The 11772-nt window shown below is 63.5% G+C and overlaps 1 protein-coding gene and 1 long non-coding RNA gene across 2 annotated transcripts in view; both read left to right on the top strand.

Moving 5' to 3' along the window:
- Nucleotides 1–6: 6 nt before the first annotated feature.
- PDXK (pyridoxal kinase) overlaps nt 7–11772 on the top strand; it is a 21902-nt gene continuing 10136 nt past the window's right edge. The window contains exons 1-5 of the mRNA XM_025050182.1: nt 7–195; nt 8585–8887; nt 8982–9020; nt 9064–9117; nt 10896–11089. Coding sequence (XP_024905950.1) covers nt 112–195; nt 8585–8887; nt 8982–9020; nt 9064–9117; nt 10896–11089 — 674 coding nt within the window. The 5' untranslated portion in view covers nt 7–111. The remainder of the gene's footprint in view (nt 196–8584; nt 8888–8981; nt 9021–9063; nt 9118–10895; nt 11090–11772) is intronic.
- LOC112483778 lies at nt 1304–4088 on the top strand. Its single transcript, XR_003047752.1, has 2 exons — nt 1304–2616; nt 3201–4088. It is a non-coding gene; the product is annotated as an uncharacterized LOC112483778 (long non-coding RNA).

Below are 11772 nucleotides of genomic sequence, written 5' to 3'. Positions count from 1 at the left end.
GTTCCCAGCCGCGCTGAGGTCACAGGGAGGCGGGGGCGTCCGAGCCGAGCGCCTGCGCCGAGCCCGGCCGGCCGGAGCCCGAGGCCCGCGAGCGGGGAGACGCAGGCCGGCATGGAGGAGTGCCGGGTGCTCTCCATCCAGAGCCACGTCGTCCGCGGCTACGTGGGCAACCGGGCGGCCACGTTCCCGCTGCAGGTACTCTTACGTAACCCGCCGGGTCCCCGCGGCTGGCCGCAGCCGGCTCGCGTGACCTTGGCGGCGTCCCAGAGCTGCCGTCCGGAGCGCGAGATGCCGGACGCCGGCTCGTAGCACCTGGGGGGATCCCCCCGCAAGTGCCACGCGCACCCGCCAGCACCCATCCCTTCCCGCTTCTCAGGCCCTGCGGGCGGGCTCCGTGGGGGCGGGAAGATGCGACGCAGTGGCCTGGGAGTCACGCGAGCCGGGACCCTGCCCCGGAGCGAAGGAGGAGGCGGGATGATGGGCAGGTGTTTGCAGTGCCCCGTTCTGTCGCTGCCCTCAGTGGGGCAGGCTGCGGGCGGAAGGGGGAGGAAGCTCAGACAGGGAGGCCCCGCCGGCGAGGGTGGGCTCCACCGCGCGGCTGACCTTTCCGGGGGAGGGGTGGTCGCTGGCGGGGGTGGGGCAGAGAGGGCCTGCCTGCAGGGCTTGGCTTAAGAAGCTGCCTTTGAAGTGTGTTAGCCCTTCCAAACTGGCTGTCCCCACGGCCCGCCCTCCTGGCTGGGCACCCGCTGCTTCCTGTTGCAGCTGAGGTTATGGCTGGGTGGCCCTTGGAGGGGCAGGAGGAGACCCCGGGTGTTAAGCTGGACCGGAGGTAACTTCCTGTAAGGGCACTTCCTTGCCTTGTGGCCCTTCAGGAGCACTGCGGGATCCTGGCAAGTTGATGACTTTCCCAGACTGCCCACCTTTGGCCCATGTTTGAGCAAGGAGCAGGTATGGGAGGTCTAGGGGTCCCTGCTGTGTGTGCTGGGTGCACAAGACATAAGGGCCCCTGGCCACGACCAGTGGCCTGCAGGGAGCAGGCGGGCCAGAAGGATCACAGGAAGGGCTGGAGCTGTTGCTCAGTAGCATGTGAGGGCTGACCTGATGCCTGAGGGGGAAATAGGGGAGCAAAGACTTGAAGGTGCAAAGGCACAGGGTCCAAGTTCAAAGTGATCACTTGCCCTTGATGTGTGAACATCTGCAGAGAAGCATGTGGTACTCAGCACAGGGTCTGGTTCTTGCCCCACCCCTTCCAGCTGGGGGGAGGGGGGTGCAGACCAGAGGGTTTGTGAGGTGTGTGCCTGGGGCTGTCCCACGGCCTGGGGGGGGGCAGGGGGCTCCACCGCTCTGCCTCACCCCTAGCTTGTTCGGGGGAGGGGTGGCTGGCAGGTATTGTGTACTCAGGGCCACTGTGGAGGGGTTGGGGTGCAATGGGGGCGTGGAGCTGCAGGTCCCTGGAACAGAGCAGGGGCAGTGTAGGAGGGGCACCAGGATAGGTCTGAGAATGGCCCAGCCCTGCCTTGATCAGGGAGCCACAGGAGCGGCCCCTGGCAGCAGTGCAGCTCCCTGCTGGCTTCCTTGCGCCCTTTGCCCTGTCCCTCCTCCCCAGCCACCTGTGGCCGTCTTTGTCTGTCCTCTGCTCACCTGGGTCCTACAGTCCCGTCCCTCGTTCCTGAACTCACAGGCACATGCCCTCAGTTCCCGCTCCGAAACCATCACTTTTCCGTTACTTGAGGGAGGGGGCACCTGGGGGAGTGCCTCTAAGGACATAGCTGGGGTCTCGCTAGGGCCCGGCATCCTCGTGGATGCATGTGTTGGGCTTATGGGACTTTGGCTGGGGGACGGGAGTCATGTCACCTCCTGCTTCCTGTCATGGGGGGGCACCCCTTCTCTGATTTAATCCAGCCTTGCACTTCCTCCCCTTGGGTTTGTGAAGCCCAGGAGGCTCATGGCAGGGCAGGTGTCGCAGATGGCAGGGTGACCTTGAAGAGGCCACCTTCCACAGAGCCCTCTGGTGCTCTGCTGCCTCGTCTGTGGAATGGGCGTGATGCTGCTTCACAGGTGCTTTAGGACCGGGGCGACAGGGGGGTGCACGTCTCTCTGAGGTGCTGGCAGCAGAATAAGATGGGCCAGCAGCACCCTGGGGTGCTTTGCTCGCCTCTCCATGCGGAAGGACCAGACAGCAGGGCAGGGCCGGGTGGCACCCACGTGTGCCTGGGGCACCTGCGGAGGCCAGGACCCCTTTCGGGTGGGTGTGGGTCGGGTCCCACTGCCTTCCCTGGGCCTTTTGCCTACATCCCCTCCTTCTAAGCCCAGAAGTACGATGAGTGCTTTGGCTGGAGAGGCCATTGCGGGGCTGACCTGCTGTCCCCTGCTTCAGAGTTCCGGCTCGGAGACTGGCCCTGCCTTCTGTGCCTTTCTAAGTCTCATCTGCCAAGGGATATCAGTGAACAGAAGACTCGAACCTTCGTGGATTGAAGAGGAGCGTTTTTATTTGGGCCCACGTGAGGACACGCCCCAGAGCGGGGCTCCAAGGAGCCCCGAAACCGGGTGCGACTCAGCAAAGTGAGGGACGTCACACAGACAGGAAGACAAAGGGACGCAGCCATGCACCGGCAGGTCTGGGGAGTTACACGCGTTCAGGGCTTCCGGGTTTCACACGGCGGAGGGGGGGAGTGCTCAGATAAGGGGGTACACGCCCCAGAGCCAGGAGTTCTGGGAAGGGAGATGGGCCCTGTCCACGCCTGTACCAGGACGTGGGAGGAACAGCCTAAGCCCTTTAGAATCACTTCTCTTCAGTTGGAACTGTTGGCCACGTACGTGGCCAGCCCCCCGGAAGGCCAGGGCGAGGCATCCAGTGTGCCCCCTGGGTTACCGACCGCGCTGGGGCAGCTGTCACAGCCTTTCCTTAAGCAATGCGCACAGCCCTCGCGGTGGTCACGTGCCGCCTGGCTCCCCGGGCCCAGGTGCCCACACGGTGAGGGCCGGTTCTGGGGTTCCCGCTGCTTCGTGGGGAGCATGTGCCACTGGACACCTGCGAGCGTGGGCTTCAGGGCCCGAGTTCCCAAACTACTTTTTGCCAGGTCCCTAACGCACACCACTCACGGTCTCCGGCAGACAGCCCGCGGGCCGGTGCCTTCCCCGGGGGAGAATGTCCGGAGGAGAAGGTGGCGGTCCTCACCCTGCTTCTGGTTTGTTTCCAGCCTCAAGTCCAAAGCACATTTTAGTGTCCGCGGGGAACATGTCGATGTGACTGGCAACGGAGGTGGCCTTAGCTCAAAACCCATTTAAACACTGTGTCACCGAGACAGCAAGGCACAACCACGGGAGGGCCCCGAAGCCACCTTAGGGGCCTGCTCGGACATCAGCCCCATTCTTTGCCGGCTGAGGGGCAGCGGGCATGTGGAGAGGCCACTGGTGGGAAACCCGGATTCAGACCCCGGCCTGCTGAGTGACGTTGGCTGCAGGCCGGGGCAGAGGTTGAGGGTCCTGCCGGATGGCCGGGCCCACCACTCTGGAGCAGAGCAGAAGCTGCAGAGCCGTGGGGACCTGGGCGCGGCAGCCCACCTTCTTGTGTGGGCAGCTCAGGCGGGGTTCTGGAGATGCCACTGGGTCCCCAGGGGTCACTTCAGGGCCATAAGGAACTATTCCCACCCTCTTGCCTTGGAAAACACCTGACCCGCAGGCGGCCTTCCTCAGAGGCTCTCCAGATTAGTCCTTTTTCCTTAGAATTCCTAGGACAGGAAGGGTCTTCCCCACCCGACCTGCATTCTGAAGATGCTGGAGACAGTCACCTGCCCTTTGAATGACCTGTTTTTTGCCTTAACGTCTGTTTTTTTCACGTGACACATCATTAGCAAACAGCATTAGAGCTGCTGCCTGAAGCAGTGGCCGTCTGCTCCCTAGGAGTGATGCTCCCGAGTGTCCTCTGGAACCTTCTCTCCGTGCTGTGTCATTGCTGGGTGTGACCTCCCATCCCTCTGGAGCCCCTGGCCCGATCCAGATGATTCCAGTCCTGGAACGTGGGTGTTGATTTTGCTGTTTTCCCAAGAAAGTCCGGAATTGCTTAATATCCTGATTGCTTAATCTCATTTGGGACTGAGGTTTCTGTTTCCCTTTGCTTGTCTCACTTTCTCATCTTCCCGCGTCCGTGTGGCTGTTGCGTGGTGTTGCTGGGCTCCGCGTGGGGCCCTGTCTTCTGTTTAAGTGACAGTCCTCACAGAGCAGCACTGCCCTCTCTTGGGGGGAGGGCGCACCTGCCAGCAGGTGGCTTCCACGATGTGGGGGCCGACTGGCTTTGCAGCCCTTAGGCTCGGTGGACCCCGGGCCCACGAGGCCCACAGGGAGCCTTGCTAGGGTCAGGCGGTTCCACTCACGGGGTGAGCTGGGACGGGGCCACCATGGGGCAGAGCCAGTGGAGTTTCTCTGGGAAAAAGGAGGGCGGTGTGGGGGCACGGGCCACCCAGAGCAGCTGCGCTAGGTGCCGTCAGGAGCTTGGGCTGAGACCCCCTCTCTTGGCTTCGCAGTGCAGCCAGCAGCACCTGGCTGGGGTGTGGGGTGCACTGCACAAGCGTGCGTGTGCCGGGGCTGGGGCACGGGCTGGGGCGCACACGTGACCTAAGGCGGGCGGGAGGCTGCTTCGGGGGAGGCAGGGCTGTGTCCGGGGTCGGGGGGTCCCCGTTGGAGAGCTGAGAACGGAGGTGTGGGCTGAGCTGAGCTGTAGGGCCGACTGGTAACGGGTGGTAGAAGGGACACAGGGCACGTGGCCCCGAGGCTGGTCGGATGACAAGTCACATGACACTGTCATGTCCCTTCTTTCCTCATTCTGATTCCCTATGAAAGTGGCTAACTGTCCTGCCGGTGAGCGTGCCAACGGCGGGGACCCCTCTTACTGCCACCGCCCTCCCCCAGAGGAACCAGGGCGGTGTGGGTGGCAGGCCGCACGGGGACATTCCTGCGGTGACAAGGGGGGGCCGAGCGTCCTGTCCGCACAGTGGGTTGACAGCACAGCCGGAGGTGGGTGTGAGGCCGCTGGGAGCCTGTGTCCCCCACCGGGGCTGCCGCAGAAGCAGACGGGGGAGCCGGTGTGGGCCGGAGCCCCCACCTGTGACCCGTGTCCTCTGCCACTGTGCCTGCGGAGCGTGAGCGCTCTCCGGCGCACATATGCTGGGTCACGTCTGCCGCAGGAGCAGACGGGGGAGCCGGCGTGGGCCGGAGCCCCCGCCTGCGACCCGTGTCCTCTGCCACTGTGCCTGCGGAGCGTTTGGAGCACTCTCTGGTGCACATATGCTGGGTCACAGCAGGTGTTCCCCGCACGCTGGAGCCGCTCCCAGGCTGGCCTCCTGGCCTGCGCCCTCTGTGGCCCCAGAGCAAGGCTGTCCGAGCAGCCTCCTCTGCTGGCAGATGCGGTGCTTCCTATGGACCGTGCACACGGCACCGGACCGTGCACACGGCACCGCCTCATCCCCGCCTCCCTCCCTCCAGCAGGTCGGGGCCCCTGCCACCAGCAGGTGTGGATGAGCATTGACAGGCAGCGTGTCCTGGGCGGGGACCTTGCCAGCGGCACCTGATTTGGGCTGGCTGTGAGTCTCAGTGTCTCCTCTCGGATCTGAGGCCCGTCTCCTCGGCGTGGTGCCGCCCCGGTCATCACATGGCCAGGCTTCCGTGGCAGCTGGAGGGAGGCGTGCTGTGCCCGGTGCGGTGGACATCTCTGCCGCGGCTCCTGGCTTCTCTGCCGCGGGAGTGCATCTGCCCACAGAGTTAGCCGGGGCCCTGGCCTCTGCCGGCCTTCATTCGGGGCATGTGGGATGGGGACTCATCCTCGGGGGCCCCAAATCCCCGACAGCCACAGTGAGGGCAGGCGTAGCGGTGGAGCTCACACAGGGCGCACAGCCTCTCAGGGTTCAGTGGTGACCAGCGGCTCTGCAGCCACAGCGCAGCTCACAGAATGGAGTGACATGGGCTGGCAGGACACGCGGCCTGGGGTCTGGCTTCCGCCCAGGGCAGCGCCAAGCCCTCGAAGGCCGGAGTTCGGCGGGGCGCATCTGGGGGTCGGGAGGGCACGTGGAGAGCAGCGTGGAGGCTCGCGGGAGTGAGATTGAGTGAGGAGCCATTGAGCAGACCTGCTGGGCCGTCGCAGCAGATTTGGGGTCCTGGGGGGACTTCCAGGAGCGCCTGGCCCCTGACAGGGGGTGCGGCACCCTGTGGGGGGAGGGCAGAGCTGGGAGGTGTCCAGGAGTGAGAGCCGGCAGAAGCGGCCCCTCACAAGGCCTTCCTTCCCACCCCCTGCCCGGGCTGAACTAGTCAGTTCTTCCTCTTTTTTCCTTGAAATGAGTCTGTTTATGTCCTTTTCCTGTGTGATGGTGGTGTGCTGCTAAATGGTAGAAGGTCGGCAGGGGGCTGGGAGGGTGTGTGCCAGTGCTTCTCCTGGCCGGCCGTAAAGCAGCCTGGGTCGGGAGAGACGCACAGTGGCCTCCCGTGCACGCGTCCACCGGACGTGGGGCGCCCCGGAGCCCAGCCGGTGGCGAGGCCGTGACCCAGTGCGGGAGCAGGGAGGCCAGTCACCGTGTTTGCTCACAGCGTGCTTCATGGACGGCGGGGCTCGCACTCGGCCTCACAGCGGCTGCACGTGGCACTCACGTGCACAGTGGGCTGCTTGTCACGAGGCCCCAGCTTCAAAGCCAGCGACAGGCGTTGAGTCCTTGCCTCAGCCAGACCTCTCATTTCCTCTCTGACCGTCAGCCCGGAACGCCCTGCCTCTGAAGGGGACTCTGAAGGGGGCACAGGGCCTCTGGGGCCTTTCACACAGTGCCACCCCGCTTCCCCCCAATGGCGCCGCCCCCTACAGGGCCCTGTAGGCCACCTGAGCTCCAGGTTCACTGTGGAACAATGTGATTCTCCCCACGAGAGTCTGAGACCAGCCACTGCCCTGATGCGGGTGGCCTTGTCATAGTAGGGCCCATAGGCGTCTTGTTCTAATCCCGGAGTGATGAGCTGGAGGCTGTCAAGGGACGGGAACGAGGCTCTGCCCCACAGGCTGGGCCAGGGGCAGACCTGGGGGGGACCAGGCTGCTCGCCGTGTGGGGTGCAGGTGGGGCACCTGGGCCAAGGATCAGTCTGTCCCTGGGGTAGTGGAAGACAAGGTGTTTTTGGGCAGAGGCCAGTCCTGACACAGAAACCAGAACCGTCATTTTCAGAGAATTTACGGGGTGCCGGGGAACCCAGAAGGGGAGATGCAGAGAAGGCGGCGCCTGCCGGCAACCCAGCACCCACCCTAAGCGGCCGGGGTGGGGTCGCAGAGGAGGCTGGGTGGTTGGAACTGAAGCCTGGGGGTGGGGACGTGTAGGGCAGGGGACGAGGCCTCCTGCAGCGATGGAAAGCCAGTGTGGGGGCTGTGGCCACTGGCTGGGCGGGCGTCGGTTCCAGAGTCACAGCCCCAGCCTCACAAGGCGCAGCACACAGGTGGGCACCAGCTGGAGACCGGTCTGAACGGGAGGTCCTTTCTCCGGGGCCCAAGGGCTCCCTCTGGAGGTCGAGCCCTCTGCGCCGTCTCTCCTGGGATCTCTCCCGGGGTCTCGCTGAGCCGTGCACAGGCGCTTTGATGGGTGCCGATGGGTGCCCTCAGCTGAGCTTGCCATCCTGACTGACAAGCCCGCGTCACTGGTGGTGTTTGAAATAGAGAGCAGCCAGGGGCTCAGCGTGACCACTTGAAAGCAGAAAATAGCGTCTTCCAGTGAGCCAGCTCCGAGGGATTAATTATCCACGTCCAAAACCAGCACGGCAGATATTTTGGCAGGATTTCCAGGACTGGTGTCATTGCCGCTTCAAATCTGTTTCTGAAAGTTCTTGGTTAGAATGTTCACGGATTTGAAATGCTGCCAGCCCTCTCTGTGTCCGGGGAGCCATGGAATCAGGGAAGAAATTTGCAAAGTGCCAATTTTACCTTTAGATTCATAAGATCATTGATTTTTTTCTTTTTTACTACTTCAAGCCCTGATAACACTGGCTTAAAATAGTTAGAAAGACTTATTATTGAATACGACTCCTGAGTGTGTAGCTCAGTGAATTCACAAAGTGACCACGGCCCCACGAAGACACGGGCCGTGAGCAGCTCGCAGGCGCCTGCTTCCCCGACTCACTGCGGGATGGCGAGGGGCCGCGAGGGGAGGGAGTGGTCAGCCCCGCCGCCCAGCGGGAGCCCTGGCTTCGCCTGCGTACCGCCTGCGTACCGGGCGGTGGCTTCAAGCCTCGGGTGTCCTTTGGTGCAGAGACTTCCGGAAGTGATACAGAGGCCTGAGTCCCAGAAGGTGGTGGTGGCCTCTGAGTCTCGGCCTCTCTGGCTGGTGGCTCCCTAGCACATTTTCTACACAAAGGAGTGAGCAAAACCCATCACTGGCCATGTGCACCGCCAGAAGTGTGGCCATGGAGCCTGACTCAGGCCGTCCTGGCTCCCGTGCCTGGGGCCTGCCACACGTCCGCCCGGAAGCCCCCCACCTCCAGGCTGGCCTCCAGGCTGGCGTCGGGCACCTGCTGTGATTTGCTGCCGCCTGGCAGGCTCTTAAGCCTAGTCCTTCTCTCTGTCTTGCAGGTTTTGGGGTTTGAGATCGATGCCGTGAACTCTGTCCAGTTTTCAAACCACACAGGTGAGATGCGGGCGCAGCTGAGTGTGGGCGTGAGGAGCAGCCCTTCAGAAGTCTGGGGGTCCCCCCAACTGATGGATGGGGAAGAGGCACCGGAAATGGCGTCCCTCCGCAGAGGCCGCCCCATGCACGAGGGTAGAGGGCGGAGGGCGGGGGTCAGCCGGTCTGCAGGTGTGGACTGCCGCGTCCGAGTCTCAGCTCAGTGGCTTTGGACCAGCTTCCCCAGGCAGGTGGTGCTCCACTCCCTTCCTTGAAAAGCAAGGACACCAGGACGGCGATCCCAGTACCCACTCCAGGTCCCCTCCTGCCCCTTGCACACGCCTGCTCTTGCCCCTCGTCCACCAGGTGACCCTGTGGCTGCGTGGAGGGCCCCCCATGCTGCAGGTGGGCATGTGGGTGTGCCCTGATTGTCTCTGTTTGAGACCAGTGCCTGGAGGAGCACGTGGGCATCTCAGTGCACGGGGACACCAAGGCTTTCTGGGTATAGAAGCCTTTAAGCGGAATTGCTGGCTCAGCGGGGTGTGAGGGTCAGTGGCCTCAGCAGGCCCTCGTTGTCAGGGCGAGCCCCCATGCTCCCCAGCTTCCCACACCCCGACCCCGTGCTCCCCACTCGGCCTCAGAGGCAGGAGGACGAAGCCACTGCAGTTCTTGGAAATGTCCCCTCATCGCCTCTGCTGAGATGACTCTGAGCCCAGGTGGATGTCTGGGACACAGAGCTTCCCAGGACCACCTGGCAGAGCCCGGCAGGGCCTGGCAGAGCGCCAGCCGAATAAGCCGGAGGCTGCCTCCGCCCGCCCCCAGGGAGGCTGTCCCTAACTCTTCTTGGGTTCAGTCTTTCTCAGAAGGGAGCAGGCATCCTAAGTAGTCACACATAGGGAGGGATTGCGTGTGGGTTTGAGAGGAAAGGTGGCAGGCCGCTCGCTGCTTTGCCGGGTGTGCTGGGCACTTCGTCTTTGGAGCGGTCCCAAAAGTTCGCGTCGATCCAGCGAGCTTCCCAGAAGCCCGCGTGTTTCCACTGGCTGTTTTAACTACTTTCCTGTTTTTATCTCTTTTTTCCTTCGTTAAAGTAAATAAGCCGAGCTGGTTTGGATGCTCCACGCTGGAGTTAAACTTGCTGCCAGTATCGTGCTGGGCGCGGATCCACATGAGCTCAGCCTAAGCAGAGACCCTGCTCAGAAACTCCTGTGCCCTTTGTCCCAGATTCCAGGACAGGAGGGGAGGGGCTTCTGGGGGCTTCAGTGGTCATTGGCCCCTTCTGGGCTCCTGGCGACCTTCTCAGGTGGTGGTGGCGGACTGGCCAACGCTGAGGGGTGGGACACGGGCCTTCGCCTGCCCCGGGAGGGATGGGGCCACGCAGAGGCAGGCATGGTTAGGCCGGGGTGGGGGCTTCCCAGCCAGTGGGGCCCCCCGTGCTTCTTGGGAGGGCCTTCCCCCAGGTCCAGAGGAGACCGCTGCCCTGACCCCAGCCTCCTCCAGATGCTGTGTGGTTGCCGCCTGGCTGTGTGCTTGATGCCCGACCCAGCATCCCCTTGTGCCAGCTGCTTTGGGTGTCATGTGACCCGGGGACACAGTGAATGGTTGGCGTGGGTGGACACAGGAGGTATGAAGGAGCCCAGTGATGAGGTGACTCCCGGGGCCTCATGTCGGGGTGGGGCTGATGCTCCAGTTATAACCCCTTTCCCGCCCCCACCAGGGCTGCACGTCAGTGGGTGCTGGGCCTCTCCCATCACTGGGGACCCGTCAGGTGGGGATCCCACCTGTGGGTGACTGTGTGCCCTGAGATGGGCCCACAGGGTCCGGCCTGTGCAGCCCAATCAGAGGGCCTCCAGGGGAAGCCCTCCCCAAGGCCAGCCGTGGCTCAGGTGCCAGCTCCCGGCCCAGAGTAGCCAGGCGAGGTCTCCCCGTGCTCCTGAGCCCGGGGACCCCTTGCTCCCATCGCTCTGCCCCTCAGCCCTGCCCACACCCGGCCGCTCAGAGGTGAGGCTGGCCTGACTGGAAACCAGCCCCTGTGGCACGTGGCACTGGCGCCTGCGGAGCCATGGGAGTGTGTGGTTAGGACGTGTGACACAGCCACCCCCACGTGGCCACACAGCTCCTGACTCCTGGGGAGCAGCGCCATGTTGCCCACTGTGCGTGTAGCTCACCCACGGCTACCTGTCTGTTACGTCCGGGCTTTGGGCATGAAACAAAAGTGCTTGACATTATTCAGCTTTTCTTCAAAAAGGAGGCGTTTTGTGTTCCCCCCCTCCCCTTCATCAGGCAGCTCTCTCGGCCACCTGCAGCGGGAAGGGCCTGCTGCACGAGCCCTGCGTGACTCGGGGAGCACGGCCGTCCCGACTCGTGGGTGTCCTTGTCCAGCGGCGGGCCGCTCAGGCCGTCCGGCGAAGGCCTCCCTGGTTTGTCATTTCCACCATGTGGTCCTACAGTGTGCTGGCCCCGAGAGTTCGGCCACGGTGCTATACGCCACTGAACCAGCAGCCGCATGGGGCCCGCCCCGGGTCACCTGAGCAGCGCCAGTTATCGAGGTGACTTCTGACCACTTGGGCCCACGACTCACGCACTCGGCTCTGCTACCCGTAGCCCGCCCACCCTTCTGATCAGAAATCGGTCCTTAAAAACAAAAAGCCATGTTTATGAAGACACGTACATACTATAGAATTAATTCACCAATTTTGTGTACAGCTCGGCGGCCTCTGGTGCATCACAGAGCTGTGCGACCCTCACCACTGTGATCTCCAGCCCACTGTCATTGCCCCACGGACAGGAAACCAGGCCGAGTCCATGTCCCCGCCCCCGTGAGCGGCCCCCCCACTGCCCACCCACAGCCGCCGGCATCCAGCGGTCCACTCTCCATCCATGCATCTGCCCGTCGTGGGCGTCTCCTAAAAACGGCATCGCGAGACACGTGGCCTCCGGTGACCGGTTTCTTGCAGCGAGCCTGGTATCTCTACGGTTCGCCCGCGCTGGAGCACGCATCAGAGTTTCCTTCCCTTTCATGGCTCAGTCGCGTGGCACGTCCCTCTGCGTGTGTCCACCACGTCGTGGTCGCCCGCGCGTCCACCCATCGGTGGGCATTTCCGTTCGTGCGTCACGTCGCTGTGCACGTTTCCTTCGCTGGTGCCGTGGGCGTCCTCGG

The sequence above is a fragment of the Pteropus alecto genome, unplaced genomic scaffold, assembly GCF_000325575.1.
Source record: "Pteropus alecto unplaced genomic scaffold, ASM32557v1 scaffold97, whole genome shotgun sequence".
NCBI classification, from domain to species: domain Eukaryota; kingdom Metazoa; phylum Chordata; class Mammalia; order Chiroptera; family Pteropodidae; genus Pteropus; species Pteropus alecto.
The sequence above is the reverse complement of the archived record's forward strand: the minus strand, read 5'-3'. Positions and strand labels throughout refer to the sequence as shown.